Here is a 22,247-nt window from a genome sequence, read left to right on the forward strand (position 1 = left end):
GGAGAAGCGGGTGCAGGTTCAGGGCTTATGAGCTGGGGTCTCGGCCAGCTTCCCGGTGGCCACATCTCCTGGAGCCACACACGCTGCTGGGGAGGGTGCAAGGGCCCAGACGGAGCAGCTGCAGCCCAGCCCTTCCGCCCGGACTATCACCTTCCTCCGCCTCCGCCCCGTCCCCTTTGCCCTCTGGACAGACCCTACTCTCCTGCTAGAGTCTCTAGCCCGGTGAGCGGCCCTTCAGTTCTGAGGGCTCCATCTGCACCAGCCTCTGCCCTGCCTCATGTCCTCTGACACCCTGCGGGGAGCCCTGGGAGGGGGTGCCACCTCCCTCTGCTCCCCTCAGGTACCTCTGGGGAAGGCTCACCCAGCTCCTGGGCCGGAAGGTGAAGGGACAAGCCTTCCAGTGCTCACAGCTTGAGGCCTGACCTTCCATTGAGCGCAGTGACTCGCTGGGCACCTGCCCTGTAGCGGGCGCTGGGCCTGGTGCTGCGCATGCGGCGAGGAGGAAGCAGGCCTCCTTGCTGTCGGGCTCTCGCCCAGATCGGGGGACACATAAGCGCCGGGGTGTGGGCAATAGCTTGAAGCGTGTACCTGCGGGAGTCCGGGCAGAGGTGGGCCAGCGGGGGTGCTGGCTGCCTAGCTGACACCCGCGGAGGGCGCGCCGGCCGGGAGGCCTCCGGTCAAGAGGCTTTCCAACGGGTGACCCCGCGTCCACCCTGCATCCGCGTTGGGCGGGGAGGGGAGGTTGTGTGCAGCACAGCGGGCACGTGATGTCACAGCAGTGGGGGCCGCGGCAGGGGCAGGAGGGGTGAGGCGGGAGGCCATGGGCCAAATCCGACGGGGGCATGACGGGGGCATCGCAGGCCTGGCGAGAAACAGACCTGCCTCCAGAGGGCAGGGAGAAGGGGCCCTTTCAACCTCCTCCCAGCGGCCTGGTGCCGGGGCTGTGGCGGACCTTGCCAGAAGCTGAGCAGCGGCGGGCGGGCAGGGGCCCTAACAGAGGATGGAGCCTGCTGAAGGCCATGGCAGGGGGAGTGTGACAGGGTGGAGGTGGAACCCTGGCAGGCCTCGGGACTGGTCGTGGAGAGAGGGAGGGAGACGGTGGCATCTCAGAGGCACAGTCTGCAGTGAAAGAGATGCCAGCGCTCGTGAGCCTCGGGGTTCCTGAGGACAGGAGCCAGGGAGGCCCCTCTGGGCCTCGGGCACCTTGGCGGTGACAGGACTGGGCCGGACCCGGGAGGTCTGCGGTCTTCGGAGCCACGGGGTTTCCGAAGCAGAGCCCTGCTCGGCCCTCAGGCTCGGATTCCATTGGTGTGTGTGGATGGGGCCTGGGGGTGTGTGAAGGCCCCGGCTCCTGACGTGAGCTGGCCCATGTGGCCCGAACCCGGCTGGGCAGGAATCAAAGGCAGGGCCCCACAGCTTTGCCTCAGCCTGAGACGAGACTGTCTCCATGCTATCGTTTATTCATTCGACAAATATTGAGCATCCACCAGGAGTGGCTGGGGCTCCCGCGGTGAACAAAACCAGTCCCAATCTCGGGAAGCTTCCACTCCAGGCAGCAAGTTGCAGGCTTTGCCACCTAATTCCAGATCGCTCTGTCCAGCCTCGGGGGTGGTGGCAGGGCCTGTGGAGCCCCGGGGCCAGGCTGCTGGAAGGTCGGGGGAACAGTGGGGAAGTCTCTTAGGCTCCCCCCACAGCGGCATCTCCGAGTGGGCCCATGGCCTGCTCTGGGCCCTTCGGCTGGCAGGACGCCCCCGGCGTCACCCAGGAGAGACGGTGGTGGCAGCAGGATGGGCAGGGGCGAGCGGCAGAGTGGGAATGGTTGGGGCTCTCCGTGTGACCTCCCCTGTGGGCCACACCTCGGGCCCGCACGTGTGTACCTTACCTCACATAGACGAGAAAACGGGGGCGCACAACTGTGACACGTCCACCTCGCAAGAGGCAAGGTTGGGATGAGAACTGAGATCAGACTCCAAAGGTCTGTGCCCTTAGTCCTTGGGCAAGGACACTAGAGCCAGATGTGGTTTGGCACCTGTTGGCCGACGGGGTCAATAAAATCAAACCAAACCAAACCCCGCCTGGAGGTTTCGGGCCTAGCCGCGGGGCTGGCGCTGCCACCGAGCCCTGGAACCAGCGGCCTTTGTGAGGTGGCCCTGGGGGTTGGCAGCAGTTCCATCCTTGGGGGGGAGGGGCTGCAGAAGCCCGGGACAGGGACCCGGGTAGGAGATGGTTCTCACCATGCTGGGGGCTCTGTACCCCAGGGCCGGGCTGAGCCTCTTCCTCCTCTACCTCATCCTGGCAGCTGCACTCCTCCACCCCCAGCCACTGAGGTAACTCCGGGAGGGCGGGAGGGAGGGGGGGGGCCGAGGGTCAGGGGCCCCCAGGGGCTGGGGCCTGGCAGGTGGGGGGCTCTGTTGTGCTGCCTCCCGCTCCCCTCCCCGCAGAGGGGGGCTGGCTGGCACCACGATCCTGGGTGTCGAGGCTCACCAGTCCCCCACCCTGAGCCTTCACAGGGAGGTGGTAGTGGCCTCCAGAGCCAGGGCTGAGCACCCCAACATCTCCCACAGGCCTCAGCAATCTGTTCCTGAAGAATTATCAGCCCCTCTGGAACTCTCGCAGCCACTTTCCGGCCTGGTGGATGGTAGGATCTCAGCCCTGCCCGGGGCCCTGATGGGGACACGTGCCCTAGGGGAGGGCGCCCACGACCAGCCCCGGGGTCTTGTCATCCCAAACGGCACCGTTCTGGGGTGACCTCGGCTGATTCCCCCAGCCACCCACACCCTCTTCTCTCCCTAGACTATGGGGTTCGACCCAAGCACCCCTGGCCACGAGGCCCTCGCCCCCTCCTCTCCCGGGCCCAGCAGCGCAAGCGGGACGGGCCAGACATGGCTGAGTATTACTACGACGCACACCTGTGACGGGAGCCCCTTATAAAGCTATTCTGTGCAGCAAAGGCTTGGGCTTTCCTGGCACAGACACCAGCGGGGGGCGGGGGGCGGGGGCCAGGGGGCACGAGACACACCCACTGCGGTCCAGACAGGAAATGGCACTTTAATAGTTGTGGCCAGGGTGGCAGGACCAAGCTGGGGCTACGGCCAAAGCAGCCAAGAGGCCCTGGCTGGCCCGGGCCAGTCGAGAAGCCTCCTTTTCCTGCCGGGACGGGGCCCTGCCGCAGCTTTCTTCTTCCCTGGCGAGGTCCCACCCGTGCCAGGGGCCAGCGTGACGGCCACCCGGAGGCCACACAAGTGACAGAGCTGGGAACAGGGACCGCACCCCCACCTGCTGCGAAGTCCTGGGGAGGTGGCTGGGCTCAGCCTGAGCTCAGGGCCTCCGGCTGGGGTTGGGAGCTGGGGGTGGGGTGGGCACTGGCGGGCGGCACGGGCTTCGTCAAAGTAGGAGCCTTTGCCAGAAAGCCGGAGGCCCAGCAGGGGAAGTGAGGCCCAGGACGCGACAACAGGGCCCTCTGCTCCTGCAGTGGACATCCTTCCTGGCCAGAGGCCTGACACCCCTCAGCCCAGCAACCCCCCAATCCCCAGGCAGCCTGCTCTGTCTTCCATAGATGAATCTAGTCCCATATATTACAATAAACTGCATTTGCCTCTCCCCATAAACCCCGCCCTCCCCCACCCTCGGCCAGAGGCCCCCACTTCCCCATCCTCTGGTGGTGACGGGTGCCCCTCCTCAAGCGGTGCTGTGTCCTGTCAGCAGCCAGCTGTCCTGGCCGCGGGCCCGAGGGCCCGGGGGATGTAGAGGGCCGGGCAGCGCTGCTACTCCAGGTAGATGTCTTCCGTGGGGCACGTGTACTCCACGAACTGCTTGTAGAACTGCTGGAAAGCTCTCCTAGGAAGCAGGCAGACACACGTGACGGGAAGAACGGGCTCTCCACCCAAGGCTTTTAAACTGGAGCCTCGGGGTCCCTGGGTAGGGCTCAGGGTCCCCCCAACCGAGCTGCTTGGCTCTGTTCTCTACACACTGTGCTTCCCGGGGAAGACTTCAGTCGAAGGAAGGGCCCAACCACCAAAACGTCTGGGGGCTCCTCCAGACCCCGCAGCCCTGACACCAGGCCACGAGGCGTGGAGAGCTGTGAGGAGGACTAGGGTGCACTCCAGGGCTGGGTGCTCGGCAGGACACACACACGGACATACCCCACGGATTCTGCGAGGGCTTTGGTGGATTCCTCGGACACAAAGACATGGCAGGCAAACCGGTGGTCAGCGGGGTGCTTGGTGATGAACCCAAAGTACCTGCGGGAGGGCAGCCGTCTGTGTGAAGGCGGGATGAGGGCCCAGACCCCTCCAGGCATACCCGCAGACCCGCACCCTACCGTAATGGCTCCGGGCCGCCCCCCTAGGCCTCACTCTCTGTCCCCTCCCACTTACTTGTTGTTCTTTGGATGGTATCCACAGAAAGAGATGTTTTTCAACTGGAAAAAGTGGCTACATTTATTCCCCTACGGGAGGGAGAAGAGAGGCAGGGCATCATCAGCCCGCAGGGGCCACGGGTGGGAGATCTGGTGGCGGGGCTGGGGGCCGGGGCCAGGGCGGTCACCTTGGCCTCCTGGGAATCATCAGCCTTGACGCCGATCTTCACGCCCCGCACGCTGATCTCCAGGACGCAGCTGGATGGCGGGTTAAAGTGCACGGTGAGCCGGCGGGTGGTGGCGATCTGGGGGGGAGGGACAGGAATCAGGCGCTGGGCGACCCTCTCCCCGGAAGAGGAGGGGAACTGGGCTGGGGGTGAGCGCCCCTCCAAGGGGACAGGGAACAGGCACCTTTTGCATAGCGGCACAGAGCACGTCGTTGCCCTTGTGGTAGGGGACCTGGACCGAGCCCAAGAACTTCACCCGGAACTGGTCCACCCAGTCACTGTTTTTGGTCAGGGCTGGAAGGCAAGCGCGAAGTGAGGAGTGGAAGTGCCAGCGGAGGGGCCACCAACCCCAGATGTCCCAACTGGGCTGGGCCTAATGTCATCTCTGCGAGGGCCCTTCCTGACGGTGTGAAGTCTCCTGGCAGCGAGTCAGGGAAGGGCAGACGGGGGCCCAATGGCGAGGAGGGGAAGGACACTACCTGCCATATGTTCAGGCTCCTTGGTGACCTCGATGGCATAGTAGGCAGGAAAGACGCCCCGGGCGCCCGTGCGCATGTTGTAGGCTTCGTACCAGTAGTCCTCGGCCTGGAGCTCCACCAGCAGGGGGTCGTCCACCTCCAGCTCAAGTTCGTCTTCGTGTCGAGGCACAAACCTGTCCCCCACCAAGGGCACGTGAGGAATTCAGCTCCAGGGCCTCCCGAGCCATCTGCTCGCCACGCTGCTCTGAGGTCAGGTGGCCACAACAGCAGCACTAGTTCAATAAACCCCCTCGAAGTCTCCCGAGCCTGTGATAACGTTAGTTCCTGGGCGAGAGTAAGATCACACAGACGTGCACCTGCCACTGAGCTGGCGGGCTAAGGGAGGAAGTGCCCACAGCCACTCAGGGGAACCAGAGGTAACCGGGAGGGAGCACTTCCCCGGGAGGGAGGTGAGGAGTGTGCCTTGGTGTGGTCGGGCATCATCTCTGCTGGGTGCCCTCTGGGGCTCCGGCCCCCAGCCACACTACGTGCTCCATCCCGGACCCTGGCAACGCAGGAAAGGCCACACTGCACTGACCCATCCCCTCCCATCACCCTGCTCTGAGTTCCACCACGATGGATGCCATCCCCCTGGAGCCAAGTGGAGGGAGGAATGCCAGTGCTGGGGGCTGCGTCCAGGCCACGCAGAGATGGCAGGGGCATGGGGGTGGGGGCAGGTGGCCCCAGTGTTGCCTGGGCACCCCAACCCTGCTGCTCTTACCTGAATATGGCCCGGTGTGTCTGCTCCTGCTCCTCCCCGTTGATGACACAGGAGAAGAGCCCGAAGGACTCCGCACCTGTACGAGGGGGGTGAGCTGGAGAAGAACCGTCCCACTTCCGGCTGAGGTTGCGGTGGGGGGCAGTAGCAAGTGCTCAGTCCCGATGCCCTGAGGTAGGCGGGCCAGGCCACCTTCCAGGGACACCCTCGGTCTGGCTCTCCCTCATCCCAGGTCCCCTACCGCGCCTGCTGCAGACTCACTGGAGGAGCGAGAGCGGCCACTCATGAAGACGTTCAGGAACTTCTTGGAGAAGTGAACGTCGGGCTCGTCGGGCGTGGAGTCCTCGGAGAGGCAGGCTGAGGGCCGTGGCCGGGGGGCCTCCTCGTATTCCTCCCCGATGGCCGACTCATAGGGTGACGAGGCAGAGGCGCAGTTGTCATAGACGGTGGCCGAGTCGCTCTCGTCGCTGTAGTCCCCGAAGCACGGCCGCAGGCTCACCAGCTCCAGCTGTGCGTGCTCATCCACCACCAGCGTGTACTTGACCGAGTCGTAGGACAGGGCGCTGGTGTCCGAGCTCAGCGAGGCCCGTGGAGGTGGCGGCGGCTCCCCAAGGCTCCCCCGCCACCCTCCGCCCGGCGGCTCGGCCCGCTCCGGGGACGACAAGCAGTCGAAGCCCTCGTCCTCCTCGCTGATGGAGGGGTGCGGCCGCCCCGCGGTGGAGGGGTAGGTGGCAGGGTCTGGATCGGAGCTGACGGACATACGGCTCTCGGCCGGCGGCAGAAAGGCGGAGGTGGGCTCCGCAGGGTCCGGGGGCCTCTGCACCGGTGTCAGGTAGATCTCCTCGGTGGCCTCTAGCCGCACGTCCGCCTGATAGTGGATGCGATCTCGATGCGAGTGGCCGCGGCTACTCGGCGGGGCGGCGGGGGGGCCGCCGGGAGGGGCCATCTGCGTGGCGGTGCTGCGGCGGCAAGGGCTGTCGGTGGAGGTGCCTCGGTCCTTGGTGGTGGTGGGGCTGCTCGGGGGCGGCAGCTCATCGCTCAGGCAGATGTGCTCATGTGGAGGCGTCTGCTCCCCTGGAGAGCAGGCAGGTCAGTGCTAAAGGCAGGTGGACTCGTCCCTGACTCCCAGGCCACCTGCCCCCTCCACTCAGCATGTGGGACACAGAAACCAGGGGAAGGCTCCGGGGCCAGTGCTCTCACTCCCACCCCAGCTGACTTCAGATGGGCCTGCTCCAGGCTATGGGACGGGCAGTTTACCTCAACTCGGCAAGATGGAGAGATTGCCCAGGTTTGCTCTCTGCAGGGGAAACTGAGTCAGGGCAGGTAGAGGTCCGGGTAAGGGAAGGAAGACTTACCGGTCTTCAGGGGTGATGATGACCGAGACACCCGATCCTGCCAACTGTGCTTCTTGCCCAGAGAATTATTATTCAGTGTGTCCTGTGCAGAAAACAAAAGGCCCTTGTGACAGAAGCAGTCAACAGTGCCCGGCACAGGGAGGCCCTGGCCCTGCCCCCATCAGGCCATCCCTAGGGCGTTTGCTGCACCCCCCGCCACACACACACATACACACTGGCCAAGGGCCTCACCCCCAACCCTCTTCAAACAGGCAGGAGGGGTGGCAAGTCATGGCCCTCCTGGCCAGACCTACTGGCTCTGGGAAGCTGGCCAACCCTTGGGGAGATGCTCTTATCAGCCTCAGCAAAGGTGCTGATGGCCAATATGTGTGCTGGGGAGGGGGGAGGAGTGAGGGAGAAGCAAGAGCCATCTGGGGACAGAGCCAGACCCCCAGTCCCAGACATGGAGGCTTTCTGTGGTAGATGCTCACTTCCAGCCAAGTCCTGGAACTCAGGAAGCTATGATCTAGGGAAGGGGCAGGGACATTCTAGGAAAAGTTGAAAAAAGGGCAAGGAAGGGTCTCCTAGCAGGTGGCCTGGGGGACCGGGATGAATCATCCACATGATGAATCAATAACATGGTTCCCCCACCCCTCCAGGAGCACATGACTGAGAAATGACAGATGTAGTTGTCAGCGGCCTGCCTTCCTGGATCTCTCGGGCTGCCCACCCCACGCGGTTGGTGTCCTGGGTCCCCTCTCCACCATGCCTCCAGGCAAGGCTCCCACACACACTATTTAGGCCCCCTCCCCTGGGAACACTCATAGGCTCTCACATGCAGGAGTTTGGCTGCCAGAATCCACCCCAGAGACTTGTGGGAAAGGGGCCAATCCTCTCCCTGCAGCCCCTGCACCCTTCACCCGCAGCCCCACCTCCCGAGCCCCTCGTCTGTACCTCTCTTGACTGGGCCTGGAAGACAAAGGGCCACAGCCGGCTCTCCCCCACCCTATTCAACCCTCCTTGGCATCCAGCCACCCAGCCCAGGGGCCCTGGGCCCCCAACTCGGCCAGGCAGCTCCACCTCCCTTGTCTCTCCCCTGCCTCCGGGAACTCCCAGCTGCCCACATCTCACTCTGGCGGCGGCCTCCGAGGTCCCCATCTCCTCCTCTTACCAACCCTCCATGACCTCCCCCCGCCCGCAAGGACCACTTCAGGTGCTCTCCTCTTGGGGCCCCACACCCCTGGGGGAAACCGCGCCCCAGCCTGAGGCCCGAGCTCCAAACTCCTGCAACTAGCCCTCAAAGGCCTGCCCTGTGCTCCCGAGCCCCCTGCTCGCCTACTACCCAGGTCCCCCCACTGTCCGTCCCGTCCCTTCACCCCTTCAGCCTCCCCGAGGCTCCAAAGCCCGTCGGCCCGCCGCGGCCGCTCGCAGGGCAGATCCCACCCGCCCGCCTGGGGTCCCGCGCGCCCGGCAGGCCCCTCTCCCGCGGCCCCTCGCGCCTCCCCGACGTGCTCCCCGCCCCCGCGCCGCCCCGGGGCGCCGCCCCTCCAGCCCCGCCCCGCGCCGCTCGCCTCACCTGAGACCGCGGCACCTGCGGGAAGAGGTTGAGCGTGGTGGGCCGCTTGGGCCGGTACGTGTCCCCGCCGCCCTGGCCCTGGCCCTGGCCCTGGCCCTGGCCCTGGCCGCGGGGCGCCGGCTCCTGGCGGGGCTCGGCCTCGGGCGGCCCCGCTCCCGGCCGCCGCGCCGCGCGCTCCTCCTCCTCGTCGTCGTCGTCCTCGGCGCCGGGAGTGTCGCCCGCCGCGTCGATCAGGTCCATCTGCAGCATCTCGGCCTGCAGCCGGCTCCCCGCGCCGCCGCCGCCCCCAGACAGCAGCCCGGAGCGCGGGGGCTGCGCGGCGCGGGCGGAGGGGCGTCAGGGGGCGGGGCCGCGCCGGGGGCGGGGCGGGGCGGGGCGGGGCGGGGCCGAGGCCGCCGCGCACCGCCCCCCGCGCGGGCGAGTCCATTCCGCCGCCGCCGGGGGGGCCGGGAGGGCGCGGGGGGCCCGGCGGGGGGGGGCGCGAGGACGCGCGGGACCAATCCGCGGGCGCCTTCGGTAGGCCGCAGCGCCCCCTCCCGCGGTGCCCCCCTCCGACTCTCGGCACCCTCCGGTTCCCTTGGCAACGGCCGGTGACCTCACCGGGGTTGTAAGCCGAGCCCAGAGTGAGGTCACCGCTGTTGCCATGGGGACGCAGGGTCGCCTAGGAGTTCGGGCCCCACAAGGGATGGAGGGAGGGCGGCGGGGCGAACAGGAGCAGCGAAGCGCGGCCGGAAGAGGGGTGCTGGGGGGAGGGGCACCCGCCCCGCGGAGGGTCCTCCGACCTGAGGTGCGCCCTCGGGCCGTCCCAAACCTCCGTAATTCCCGTCTAGTTTCCGCTCTGCCTCTGACTCCCCGGCACCCAGGACAGATCCCGGGCCTCCAATTCCCTCCCAGCTCCCTGCCTCCCCGCTTCCCGGGGCGGTGAGCGCTCGCCGGCAGGAGCGTGTGAAAGCCCCCCCCCGCCCCCCGAGCTTGTCTGAGGCCCACAGGGTACCCCTCTGGCTAGTACTGCCGCCGGGACCCCGCTGGTTGCAGGGACCAGCCCTTCCCAAACTCTGCTGGTGCACGTGGGATGAAAGGGTGCGGGATTCCCAAACAGGTGTGCGGCCTTACAGAAGCTAGTCAGCGCCCTGGGACCATTCCCCACCCTTGCTGGCTGGGCCAGAGCAGGGAGGATTGGGGGCGGGGGGGGGGGGGGGGGGGATTGCAGCGTTATCCCCACCCCTTGGTTTCCTCTTGCCTGGCAGGGCTTATAGGATCTCTGTAACAGGCAGCAGGGGGTCACCCAGAGACAGGCACCCCACCCCACCTCACACTGCAGCTCTCCTTTGCGGACTGATACCATGTCTGCGGTGGCCACACTCCCTCCAGGGGGCTCCCAGGAGCTCCGGGCTCTGCAATCTGGCCTGGTGCTTTGCCTCCCATTTCCTGGCCAGTGGCCCCTTCTTCCAAGAAGACACAGGGGGATCCCTATCCGACCCGAGCTACCTAGATGCTGAGGACCTCCTGGCAGGACTCACAACTTAGGGAACAGAGAGCCATTTGTCCTATGACAAAGCCAGAGGCCGAAAGCAGTGGCAACACCGCGTTAACCCTCCAGAGGAGCCTTTAGAACGGAGGCCCAGGGAGGGTCTGCGGGGCGGTCTGCGGGGCGACGTGGTGTGGTTTGGTGCAATGGCAGCTGAGGGAGTGCCTTGGCTCTTTATTGCCATCCCAAAGCACTGCAGATTCCACCCGCCTCCACCCTGCTCTGCCTCAGGCCCTCTGCCAAGGCCCTCTGGGAAGGGTTGAGGGTAGTCCTGGATCCTTTAACCCTGGCCCTAATGGCTACCGCCCTACATCTGAAGACCTCCTGCCCTCTCCCTTCTTGTGAGCAGTTGAGGGAACTGCCTCTTGCCTTAGCGCCTGGCAAAAACTACCAAAACATCCTGGTCGAGCACCCAAGATGTGTCAAGCGTTATACTGGGATGTGTTTCCTGGATGTCATTTCATTTAATGAGGACGCCATACAGACCCTGAAAGCCCTTTTGTAGATCTGGGGATGCCTTCACTCGTGTCCCGAGCCACCCTGCCCCCCGCACCCCCCAGGGCTCCTGAGAGCCCGCTCTTACCCGCAAGGACAGAGTATCTTTGCACTGCAGACTGATGCCACACTCCTCGGTGATCTCTGAGAGGTCTTCATCCTCAAACTCCTCCAAGCTGATGTCATGGGTGAGCCTGGTGAGGACAGGAAGCCAAAGTTACCAACCCAGGAGGACTACTTAGCCCACTGAAGTCTCCTAGTACTTCTTCCAAGGGGAAGGCCCCTTGAAGGCAGGTCACAGCCCCCAGAGGGAGGGAAAGGGGGAGGTTCCGGGTTACTTCAGCTCCTCCCGGCTGGGAGCTCTCCATTCTGTTGCCAACCAGGAGGCAGTGCCTAGAAGGCCCAGCTGGTCAGAGCCTCGGCTTTGCCAGAGAAGTGCCTCCCAGGGTCAAGGCAGGTGCCGAGGCCAGTTCACCCACGGAGAATGCAGAGTTGAGAAGGGACTCCAAGGGATGCCTGGAGCAGGGGGTTCCCTCATGCAATCCCTGCAGCGACAAAACCCTGAGATGCTGGCAGAGGCCCCTCCCCAGCCTCAGGAGAGTGCTCCATGCCCCCAGCCCAGGAAGGCCAATGCCTCATAAGCCCTGGGAGCAAGTGAAGGGAAATCTGGTGTCAATGTGGCGAGTTTCAGCCTGTTCCACCAGACTACACCTCCATTCTGTGTTCTCTGTTTCATCTCTTCAACCACAAAATCACTTGCCCAGCGCACAGACCCTGAACAGAAGGTTGCGGAGGGGTTGAAGAAGACCCGGGGTTGGGGCTAGGGGTGTCATGAGTTCAGGAGACAGACCAAAGCACATCAACACAACTCTAACTGGCTGTGCTAGAACCCTCTCTGCCCCAGCCCCTGGGCCAGCCCTGTGCCCCCACCCTACTGCAGCAACTGTCTGCTTGTCCCCTATACCTGGCTCACCCCCAGCCCTGGGCACTCCACCTGGTTTGGTGTGGGTGGGACATTTAGGAGAATTCTGTTGGGGAAGTTGGGGCAAATTCTGAGCCTTTTCCCAAACATGAATAGGAGACTGAGGCACAGAACAACGGAGACCCAGGAGTCCAAGGTCACCCAGGATAGGTGGTGGCCCAACCCCCGGGGAGCTTAGGAGGCCCACACTCACGGCCTCTTGCCTCAGTCAGACCAAACAGAGCCCCAGAGCTCCATGGAGCTGCCCCCCAAGTGACCCCCCTCCCCCACCGACCCCTATGCCCCCTACCAGCGCTCCCACTGATCCTCCAACCAGCTGTCATTGTCTGGGCTGGAATCCATCTTCAGCACCAGCTTCATGGAGAGCCCTGCCCGGCTGGGGGGCTGCAGGGCCCCAGGGCCACCCTCTCATGCCCAGAAGGGTTGGGAGGCCAGGGCTCAGGGCAGGGCTGGGGCCTCGGGCCTCCACCGCCTGGGCCTGCCTTTCCGCGTCCTGCCCGCTGCAGAAGCCCCGGGAGCTCATTAAAAATAGATGGGCCGGGAGGAGAGGCAGGGCCGCCGCGACCGCGACCCGGGCCCCAGCCCCAGCACTTCCCAGCCCAGCCCTCGGCTGCAGGCCGCTTCCCTCCCAGCCCGGCTGTGGCTGTGGCGCTGAAGCCACCGTGTCGTTGCCACCTCCCCCTCGGGATCGGGTTACTGCAATCGATGCCACTGGCTCCACCTGCCCTTCCAATGCCCCTGTGGGGGCTGCGGTGGCCCCCCTCCCTGGCCCAGGCTTGTAAGCAGATGGCAGAAATCTGGGATGTCTCCCCCCAAAAGCCAGCCCTGATCTGCTTTAAAGGGCCAGCGCCACATTCAGGGTGCCTGGTGGGAAGGTGGGGGGGCTTCGGAAATTCTCCAGGGCTGGACGCCCCCACCCACACGGCCGCGCGCTCTGCCCTCACACCTCCTGGGGAGGCTTCTGTGGGCCCAGGCGGCGGCGGAAGAGCAGTGGTGGGTGACCACGCCAGGGGTAGCGGGATGCAGGACCCTCCCCTCCCCAGAGCCGGCACAGCCAGGGCGAGGGGTGGGTGGCCCAGGTGCGGACCCCTCAGGCCAGGGCTGGAAGGCCAAGGCTTTTGTCCCCGCCAAGTGCCAGCCACAGAAGCTCAGCGCCAGCGGGATCCGACCAGGACCAGGGAGCTGCACAGACCAGGTGCTCCTTGAGGCCGCTTCTGACCTGGAGCCCGGGGCCTGGCAGCCTCTGGCTGGGGAAGGTGCGGTGTGGAAGCGGGGGCGGGGGGGGGGGGGGGGGGGTGGGGTGGGGGGGGGCGGGGGGCGGGTGGTGGCGCTGGGCCGGCCCAGAAGCCAGAGCGGCCCAGCTGCCTGACCAGTGCCACACAGCATCTCGGGCCCGGGGAGGAGAATCGGGCCCCACGGAAGTGGTCACTACACCCCGGCTGCCTGGACAGGGTCTCCGCCGGCACCAGAGAGCCGCAGGGCCACTGGCATCCCACCCGGAGGTGCCCTCTGGTGCCCCCCTACTCTGCCACTAGTCCTTGCGCACCTCCTCTTCCTCCTCTTCCTCTGCCGGTCCAGCCCAGCTCCTGCCTCCGCAGCCCCAGGCCTCCCCGATGGCCCGCTCAGCTCCGTGTCCCCACGCCGGAAGCACCCCACCCATCCACCATCAGGCAAAGCTGCCAGAAACAACACCCTTCTGCCTCCCACTCCAAACTCCCTAAGGTTCCCTGCTAGTGGCAGACTCCTTGGCCTGGCATTCAAGGCCTCCAGCTGTGTGTGACGGCCTGCCCCTCCTGCACCCGCCTCCCCGGCTGTCCAGTGTTCCGTTGGGGCACCTGGCAGGCTGCTCAACCCAGGCTTGCTGGAAGAAGGCCTGGTTAAGCCCACTCCTCCAGAAAGCCCTCCTGGCTTCCCTGTGCCAGTGCCTTACAGCCCTGGCAACACTCCCCGGTCCCCATCATTCCGGCCTTGGGTGTCACCATCTGCATGGATGCAGGCAGTGCGGTGGGACAGACAGGCCCGGGCCTCCATCAGACACCCCATCAAGATACCAAGCCGCTCCAAAGGTGGATGGGGCTCCCGTCACCCGCCCTTGTACCCAGCGGGTGATGCGTGCATGTCCCCACCCTCCCAGCTCCACGTGGACTGTATGCTCCTGGAGGCTAGAGCTGGTGAGGTCGTCTTGCACACACGAGGCACGCAGTACACGCCTGCTAGACGTTTGTCAGGGGACATCCTTAGCGTGTCGACCTGCTCCTCTCAAACCGAGGTGTTCAGGGCAGGCCTGCATGCAGGGGAGCTTTCTCCGCTCATCTCTACGCGCTCCGCAGTGCCCCGCATCCCACGTCCCAGGATGGCAGGGGTGGGGGCAGGTGGGGACAGCTGTAGCCTCTTCGCAGCTAAGGGCACCGAGGTTAACCGGGCAGTGGGGGGAAAGCGCGGAGCTGGGCTGCAAAGCCTGCACTGGTTTCCAGATCCAGCGGGGTGGGTGAAGGCACTTTCTTTTAACTGACTTTTTTTCTCATAAGTGAGGCAGGATGGCACGAGTTGCGGGTTCAAATCCTGACTCCTTCACTGAGGAGGAGCGGCCTCTCCATCTCCTAAGCAGCTGCCTCGCCCCGGCCGCCAACCTCTCCGTGCTCTGCATCTCCTTCAATCCTCACTACAATCTGGCGAGACGGTCTTGTTTTGCCCATTTTCCAGATGAGGAACCCTAAGGCTCAGACGGCAGCTGCCATGGGTCTGTGGCTCCCCTATATATAACATGAGGCGACCTACACCTGCCCACCCACCTCGAGGGCGCCTCGGGGATTAACAGGGTGGGCCGGTTGTGAACTGCAGAGTGCTGTGAGGGGGTCACGGCCAAGGAACAAGGGGATGGACTGGTCAAGCGGTCCCCTTTGCAAGTCACCCCCCAACCCGCCCTGGCTCTGCCCTGAGCTCCTGTTTCTCTAGGCACTGGATGTTCTGGGTCTGGGGCGGGGGGGGGGGGGGTGTGGAGCGGGAGGGAGGCTTGTTGGGGGGAAAGTTTCATAGACCCTGGGGCCCTCTAGGCTCAAGGAAGGCAAGTGCAGGGAGGAAGGGAGGAGGGAGGAAAAGCTGGAGGGGAGGAGGGAGAGAGGTCCTCTTCTGATCCCACAGGCCCACCTGTGCCCCGAGACTGGAGCCCTGAGCACCGGGAGGCCACCTCAAGCTGAGTCACGCCGCCTGTGCAGGTCGGCATCCCTGACCTCCAGATCGGGAGGCCTCAGCGGCTTCGCCTTCAGAGGCAGCCTGTCCAGTCCGTCAGACCTGCCTGCCCGCTCGGGTCTCATCCGTGTTAACATTTGGTGGCTCTGTGTCGTGTGTCTACTCTCCTGAGACCTCCCTCACCTTTGGGGTCTATTTGAGACCCCCTCTCCCTGCATGAACCTTCGGGAGCCCCAGTCCTTCCTTCTGGCCAGGCTGGCTCCTCCCGGCGCTCTGAACACGCTGCCCCCGCCCACCGCCCCGTGCTCCCCACCTCTTCCTGCCACGAGCTCTCCAAAATAAATACGCCTTCATGCTCTCATGCTTATTACGTGTCCTCTTCCCTTCCACATGCTGTCACGTCTCCCTGCTGTCCCTGGGCCACCGACGGCAGCCCAGCCCTCTCCAATCTGCCGTTTCAGCCCCGGAGCGGGCTGAGTTAGGAGTGTGTGCAAAGTAAGGGTTAAGTGGCGAAGTGCTGAGGCTTTAGCTGAGCAAGGCCAAACCTGAGCCAGGCATTTGGCTGTCCAGAGGCCGCTCTGGCCTTCCCGTTCCCGGCTCTCTGGGAGGGAGGTAAGGAGGCCAGCTGAGTGACCTTGGGTCCTGGCCGTGGTGCCCCACGGGCCCCTCTCATGACAGAGAGCATCTGGGGTTCAAGTGTCCAGCTTGTCCCTCTGCCACCCTGAGAGTGCCGAGCAAAGAGGTGGCTCCCATGGGTTCTCCGCTAGGCCAGGCTCCCCATTTCCCTCTGGCCCCACTACAGGACGTCCTCCCTTGGGCAGCCAACAGCAACACCTAACACGCAAATCTGGTTTGGTCACCCCCGCCCAGCTCAGAATCCTAAGAGTAGCTCCCCCTGGCCCTGAGGGAAATTCCCTGTGGCCTGAAGGCTCAGTAGGCCCTCCGCTACCCTGGGGTGTCATCGCCCCCCTGCCCTGCCTACCCCCCTCCAGCTCTCTCGGCTCCGGCCCCACGGCTCTCCCAAAGCCTTCCATGACTTCCCTGCCCAGGCCAGACAGCCCTGCTACGGGCTCTCTTCGGCCCACCTGCTGGTGTTTCTGGATCACTGTGATTGTACCTCTGGGTTCTGCGACCAGTGAGGGCTCCCAGTAGAGGCCGTGGGGCCATGTCTGTCTTGATCAACGTGGTGCCTGGTAGGTACTTCATAAATGCTGACAGAATGAACCACTGGTCTTTCTAGATTTTCCCCGTGGAATTCTCTAGGTCAGCTGCCCTTCCAGCCCCACCCGTGTCAGAACCTGGGGTAGAACGTACAGAGGCCTGGGAAGCTGGTGCCGGTGGGGACCAGGGTCGCCGGGGTTGGGGGAGCCCTCAGACCTCCCTCTGCATCCAGCCCTCAGCTCTGAGTGGACGCTGGGTCAGGCCAGGGCGATCCCTCCAGTCTCTACCTCTCCTTCCCTGGCCGTGTCCACACTGGAGTCCTTGCTGGTGAAAAACGGAGTCCAAGCCCGGAAACAAGTCCTGAGGGCCCATCCCTACTTGGGGTTATAATGGGTCTGGTGTGTTGAAAGCGCTCGGAGCTGTGGGATCCAGTGATTTTGGTTTTTGAAAAGCTGCCCTGAGAAAACAATCCCACGTGGGGAACCTTTATGCACAACGTCGCGTCTTCCACGTAACCACAGACGACACAGAACAACCAAACAGCTCAGCGTGGGGCTGGCCGGCCGGGCTGTGCAGGGACGGAAGGTTACAGGGTCTCTCTGGCGACAGGATGCGGCCTGGGCGCGAACACGTGAGGGGGCAACTCGCCGATGGAGCAATCGCGGGCCCGTGGGTGGAATCGCGTGCAGGACGCCGTGGGCTCTGGGGAGATCTGCCTCCTCTGCTGCCCGAGAACCTGGCAGGACAGGTCGTACCAGCCTGGCGCAAGGCTGCCACTGGGCCCGGGCTGCTGGCCTGGCGTGGGCTCTCCTGAGGGCCGGGCCCTCGCTGTCCCCTGGGCAACGACTCCCAACCCTGGTTCTGATCATGCACAGGGCCCGAGCCGGGGGACCCCCCGGGGACCACCACCCCCAGATACCCAAGGCAGGAAGGAGGGCGGAAGGCGCAGGAGTGAAGCACCGTGCTGGCAGCTCCCTGGGCCACAGTGGGCAGGCCCACGTCAGGGCTGCTGGAGACTTTGTCAATGAAAATACAAGAGGGGGGCAGGGGACAGAGATCACATCCTAGAATGGGTAAGAGCCCCTAAGCAGGGCTGGTGGCGGTGACCCCATTTTGTAGGATCCATGGTGCGGGGAGCCCAAGCCAAGAACCCTGAGACCGACTTCAAGGCTCAGACATCAAAGAGGTGGTGGTGGTGGGGGGGCACCCTGCCGTGGCCCTGTCCCAGCAAGTGAGGCAGGTCAACGCCGCGCCCCCACACTGGGGGTTCGCTGGGTTGGGGGGCTGCCCAGAGCCTAGGGTGGGGGAGGGCAGCTCCAGCAGCAATAGCTTTGCAGTCACCCGGCGGAAACGGGGCTGCTGGAACCTGCGGCCGGCTCCCTGCTCTCTGCTGCCCCCTGGGTAGGAATGTTCTGAGGCCCCAGTGGGGCTCTCTAAGCTGGGCCGCCCCGCATCTGTGGTCTGGCCCCACCCTCTCCAGGCGCCCCAGGCGCCTCCCCCAATGCCCTGCCCCGAACGCTCCAGTGGGTCCCCAGGGAAGGGTCACCCTCTGCAAACTCAGGAGGTCTCCTCCTAATTTTGCCTCCGTGCCCACCAAGCCTCTCATGGCCCACAGGGTGTCCCATCCCCAAGGGGCCCAGCACCCGGACCCCTGGCGCCCCAACCCCTCAGGGCACATACCTCAGCAAGTGGGTGAAGCCAGCCCCCCAGTCTTCCTCCTGTCCCCTCCTGCCCCCCCCCCCCCTGCCAGGTCCCAGGCAGGAGGGCCCAGCGACCCTCCTGAGACAGCCATCCAGGGCTGCCCTTCCTGCTGAAGCCCTGCCGCCTCCGACGGGGCGGGGCCCTGGGCCTCTGACCGCCCCTGCTGGCCGCTCTGGCCAGCCCTCGTCTGTCTGTCCATGTCCCCTCTACACGGCCACCTGCATGATGGTCGGGCAGTGCCTGCGCCTGCGGAGCAGCTGACCAGGGAGGCCGCCAAAGTGCAAAGTCAAGTGACCAAAGGAACAGCCACATGTGTACCGTCCTGGGGGGAGAATGAGGAGCTCTCTGCGCCCCCCTCGGTGGCCACAGCTCCATCCGCAAGGCAGCAGGGCGACGTAAAAGCCACACCATCCGGCAGCCAGGAGGCCCAGGGTCTGCCACTCGCCATCTCCTGCGCCCCCCTCAGTAAACGGGGAGGGGTGGCGGGGAGGAGGAGGTTTCTGAGGTCCCCTCATCCACGGCTCTCCTCCCACGTGTCCAGGGCGGGCTGCCCGCTGGACTGCCCATGGGCACCCGGCGTCGCCCCACAGGCACCGTCCCACTGTCCCTCCCCTTTATCCCACCTACCCAGCTCAGTGTATGCGTTGGGTACGTTTCTAAAGTCTCTTTTCTGGAGTTTTCCTTACAATGAACAGGTATCACTTGAGTTTTAAATTCGCTTGTCTAATTTTGGAAGTTACAGAAGTGACCTATGCTCCTTGCAGAAGTAAGATGTCAAATGATCATAGAAGTGCGTAAAATAAGTGAAATCCCTCCCCCGATACCACATCTGGAGGTAACTGCAGGTAACTGGATGGAGCATTTCTACAATCAGAAGGGGGAGCAAAGAAGGAACACCTGTCTATTTAAACCAACCAGCAGCAAACAAATGCTCCCTCTCCGGCTTCCACGTCCACCCCGTGCTTACTCCCTGCACACCAGCCCCCGCTATTCCAGAGCTCCCCCTTTTCAGGGTGGCCCTGAAGCCAGACTGCCTGCATTCAGACCCCACCTCTGCCACCCTAGCCTCTGTCTGCCTCCGTTTCTTCATCTGCAAAGTGGGGATAATAGTAACGCTCTGTTTATACAGCCCTGGTGAGGATGCTCTTGCGTAGAAAGCCCTTGGGAGGGTGCTGGGCAAAGTGAGCGCCTCCCCGGGGCCAGCGTCCCCCCCACCCCCTTATCCTCTGACAACACGCACTGTTATGCTCTGAGCTCCAGGAGGACAGCGCACAACTGATCCTTCATAATAACCCAGTACAGCATTACTGAGCGCCTACTCTGTGCCGGGCACTGGGCAGGCCGAAGTCTAGGGACTGCCTCCTATGCCTTCTGGAAGCTGACAGCAGTGCTGGGGGCACACACACAGTAACAACCACAGCCCTGCGTGAACGCAGCTCTCCGCAGCCCTTGAAACACTCAACACGTGTCCCATCCAAGTCCCAGGACCGTCCTGAGCAGGAGCCAACAGTCTTGGGGCACACAGCTAAGGAGGCTGAGCCAGCCTGCACACCCAGGCCAGTCGGATCCATGACCACGAGAGAGCGGCAACACCCAGGGTTATCCCGAGCTGGGTGAGGGGCCAGGCGAGGCAGGACAAGGGAAAGGTCAGCGGGGGCTGCTGGAGTAGGCAGGGTAGGCCACGTGGGGCTGGAGACACTGCCCTTATTATTTCCAGAAGCTGCCCTTGTCCCCACGGCCAGGCCATGGTGTCCTGGAGGGCTGGCCCACGCCTTGGCCGTGGCGCACTGCTGTTCTCACCCACCTGGCCCAGAGTGCATACTCACTGGCTGGCATCCACCTCATCAGTCCCTCTCACTAAAGCATCCAGGATAACCTGCCTGCCAGGGGAGGGCACTGTCACCTGGGGGTCTGGAAGCAGGTGGAGGGAGGCAAAGCTGTCCTCCGGGCCACAGACAGGGCCTGGCGACCAAGTGGACTGAACACCCAGAGACGGCCCGAGGCTCTGACTTCTGCGGGGTCCTCAGGCAAACCACTGCCTGCTGAACCTCGATCTTGTCATCTATAAAATGGGCAGACCGACCCCCACGGCCATGAGGGTAAACGAGCCTGCCCCTGGGAAAGCTCCGAGCAGTGATGAGCTATATAAATGCTCACCAGCATGGAGGGCAGACACTTGTTGAGCACCGACTTGATGCACACGAAGGAATCAATATTAGCTCACCTGTCAGATGGGACTGTCAGGTCGCTCAGCTAGCAAGTGGTGGAGCTCGAATTTGAACCCAGGTCCCTCTCAGCTGTTCCACTGCAGGAAGGCAATATTTGCCTCTTGGCAGCTTGGCCAGGGGAAACTGGTCTCAGACCTCAGCCTCATTATTCAAGAGGCACCAATCACAAAGGCCCCGGCCCTGGAGCCCTCACACTTGGCCTCCTCCATCTGGTCCCCTCCCTCTGGTCTTCCCAGCTTCTCAGCTCAGGGCCTCAAGGGAAGTTTCTACTGCTGCTGATGCCATTAGAGATCCTCAGGGGTTCCTACCCACCTGAGGGCCAGGGAGCCAGCAACCCCTTGGTCAGAGAGGGGCTGGCGCCAGAGCCCAGCTGGGGCCCAGCTGGGGTGGGGGGCCCAGGAGAGGGGAAGGCGCCGGCTCATTAGATGGAGAAACAATGGGGTACGTCTAGGCCTCCTCCTAGGCTCTGGAGCAGTTACACTGTCTTCTTCCTCCTCTCCAAATGGGGCCAGGATTATGGTGGAGGGATATCCATCCCTTGCCCACAACACCCACTGCCCACTTCCCTAAAATCCACCTCCCAATTGCCTAATAGCAGAAAACCGGCAGAGAGGGGGGAGAAAGGGAGCTCAGACCACGGTCCTGGGGACCTGCTCCAGCAGGGAAACCTTCCACCCAGTGTCCTTGGCTACTCCTGGGCTGTCCAAACCAGACTCCCTCAACCAAAGCTGGGCGTAGTGTCTCCTGAATGGGTCGGAGCCTTCCGTGCCTGCACACACCTGACCAGGTCAGTGCTTGCCCACCCAAGTCCACAGGGGTCCTGACCATGCCAGTCCTGGGAGTTAGGCCCCTCTGACCAGACAGGGCTGGGGGAGGGGCCCACGACTTCCTCCTTCCGGCACCAAGGTTGTCAGTTGCCCCAAGAAACTGGGAGCCACGAGGCACCCCATCCCCGCACCCATGTCTATTCAGAATCCTGTGGACTGGGCAGAAGCAGAGCATTAGCCTGCCTGCCTCCTCCGCTGTCTCAATCCGGACCCCAGGCCCTGCCGCAGTCCCAAAGTGGGGGAGAAGGCGGCCTCTGCGCCCCCCCCTCCAATTCCCTCTAGAATCTCCTAGCCTGGGGCATGGAATGGCGGAGGGAGCCGCACCGTTGGCTCTGCAGCGGCTATCCGGCGGGACGGGGGGCTGAGGGGGTTTCTGGGGACCCTGCCCAGGGAGGAGACCCCCTCCCCGCGCAGCCCCTGCGTTCCCCGGGTCGGTGTGTGCGTGTTGGGGGCGGGGGGCGGGGGGCGGCGGGGGCCGGCGCAGATTACCCGGGCCGAAGGGCGGGGCGCGGCGGCCGGGGACTCTCACCTGAAATTGGGCGGCGACGCGATGTGCAGCCCCAGGAACGGGGAGGCGGCAGGCGGGGACGCGGCCCCCCCGCCCAGGCCGCCGCTCTCTCGCTCCGCCATTCCCCGGCACAGCCCTGGCCATCCGGGCGGAGCGCGGCGCAGAGGCGGCGGCGGCGAAGGCGGCGGCGGCGGAGGGGACGGAGGCGGGCGCGCGGAGAGGCCGCCGCCGCCGCGGGGCTCGGGCTGGGGCGGGCGCGGCGGGCGCACCTGCGCAGGGCAGGGCGCGGCTCCGGACCGCGCGCCGCTCCCGGGACTGGCGCGAGCGCCGCCGCGCGTCCCCGGGCCCTCGCCGGGGTCTCGTGCGCCCCGCCCCGGCCCCGCCCCGGCCCCGCCCCGGCCCGCCCCCGCCCCGCCCCGGCCCCGCCCCGGCGCTCTCCGAGGTGCTGAAGCGGCGGCCCCCGCGGCTCCCGCGCCCACGCGGATCCCTCCGCCCTCCTCCCCCTCCCGCAAAGCCCTCGCGCGGTGCGGGCTCTGCGCCCTCGGGGGGGCCTGGCGCCCGGGCATGAGGGAGCTAATGGCGGGACCCGGTCCCCTGGGCCCTAGTGGCCCCCAGCCAGCAGACAAAGAAGGCGGGCAGGACCGGAGGGCCATGGAGGAAGGAGGAGGAAGGCGACATGGTGTCGGCGTGGGCTCCCAGGGCAAGCCGGGGTTGGAGTCAGGTGGTGTGAAGTCACAGCCTGGCTTCCCAAGTGAATAGGTGGTGTGGCCTTGCATTAGTGACTTCACGGATCCTAAGTTTTCTCATCTGTGAAATGAGGACAGTAATGGTCCCTCTCGTGGTTGTGAGGATGAAAAGTAATACAAATATGTTGTCACCGGCGGCAGGGAATACCCCA

The 22,247-nt window shown here is 64.8% G+C and overlaps 2 protein-coding genes and 1 long non-coding RNA gene across 6 annotated transcripts; 2 read left to right on the plus strand and 1 right to left on the minus strand.

Moving 5' to 3' along the window:
- The first annotated feature begins 2,160 nt into the window (after positions 1-2,160).
- On the plus strand, positions 2,161-2,950 carry C18H11orf94 (chromosome 18 C11orf94 homolog). The gene is made up of 3 exons (XM_025451970.3): positions 2,161-2,327; positions 2,565-2,638; positions 2,794-2,950. The coding sequence occupies exons 1-3, from the start codon at positions 2,224-2,226 to the stop codon at positions 2,913-2,915; spliced, it is 300 nt and encodes a 99-aa protein (XP_025307755.1). The 5' UTR covers positions 2,161-2,223; the 3' UTR covers positions 2,916-2,950.
- A 78-nt stretch (positions 2,951-3,028) lies between these two features.
- On the minus strand, positions 3,029-21,528 carry MAPK8IP1 (mitogen-activated protein kinase 8 interacting protein 1). Of its 3 annotated transcripts, none has more exons than XM_025451961.3 (12): positions 21,371-21,528; positions 10,842-10,947; positions 8,731-9,042; positions 7,176-7,257; positions 6,082-6,894; positions 5,824-5,899; positions 5,064-5,236; positions 4,769-4,878; positions 4,546-4,662; positions 4,377-4,447; positions 4,143-4,241; positions 3,029-3,837 (listed from the first exon to the last, which is right to left on the minus strand). In XM_025451961.3, the coding sequence occupies exons 1-12, from the start codon at positions 21,469-21,471 to the stop codon at positions 3,765-3,767; spliced, it is 2,133 nt and encodes a 710-aa protein (XP_025307746.3). In that variant the 5' UTR covers positions 21,472-21,528; the 3' UTR covers positions 3,029-3,764. The 3 variants fall into 3 exon arrangements, with proteins under 3 accessions (XP_025307746.3, XP_025307747.3, XP_025307748.1); XM_025451962.3 differs by lacking the exon at positions 21,371-21,528 and adding an exon at positions 12,025-12,502; XM_025451963.3 differs by lacking the exons at positions 8,731-9,042; positions 10,842-10,947; positions 21,371-21,528 and adding an exon at positions 8,109-8,327.
- Positions 9,311-15,291, plus strand: LOC112663282 (uncharacterized). 2 transcript variants are annotated; one of them, XR_007403465.1, is made up of 4 exons: positions 9,311-9,517; positions 10,872-11,047; positions 14,268-14,475; positions 14,877-15,291. It is a non-coding gene; the product is annotated as an uncharacterized LOC112663282 (long non-coding RNA). The 2 variants fall into 2 exon arrangements; XR_007403466.1 differs by lacking the exon at positions 9,311-9,517 and adding an exon at positions 9,524-9,829.
- Positions 21,529-22,247: the final 719 nt, after the last annotated feature.

The sequence above is a fragment of the Canis lupus genome, chromosome 18 (assembly GCF_003254725.2).
Source record: "Canis lupus dingo isolate Sandy chromosome 18, ASM325472v2, whole genome shotgun sequence".
Classification (NCBI taxonomy): domain Eukaryota; kingdom Metazoa; phylum Chordata; class Mammalia; order Carnivora; family Canidae; genus Canis; species Canis lupus.

What these genes read in the sequence shown, in the direction of transcription:
- C18H11orf94 (XM_025451970.3), top strand. Translation starts at nt 2,224, where the DNA reads ATGGTTCTCACCATGCTGGGGGCTCTGTACCCCAGGGCCGGGCTGAGC. An exon ending in CTCCACCCCCAGCCACTGAG is followed by an intron (nt 2,328 to 2,564) that starts GTAACTCCGGGA and finishes CATCTCCCACAG; the next exon opens with GCCTCAGCAATCTGTTCCTG. An exon ending in ACTTTCCGGCCTGGTGGATG is followed by an intron (nt 2,639 to 2,793) that starts GTAGGATCTCAG and finishes TTCTCTCCCTAG; the next exon opens with ACTATGGGGTTCGACCCAAG.
- MAPK8IP1 (XM_025451961.3), bottom strand. Translation starts at nt 21,471, where the DNA reads ATGGCGGAGCGAGAGAGCGGCGGCCTGGGCGGGGGGGCCGCGTCCCCG. An exon ending in ATCATCACCCCTGAAGACCG is followed by an intron (nt 6,895 to 7,175) that starts GTAAGTCTTCCT and finishes CCTGCTCTCCAG; the next exon opens with GGGAGCAGACGCCTCCACAT. An exon ending in TACCATCCAAAGAACAACAA is followed by an intron (nt 4,242 to 4,376) that starts GTAAGTGGGAGG and finishes GCCCTCCCGCAG; the next exon opens with GTACTTTGGGTTCATCACCA.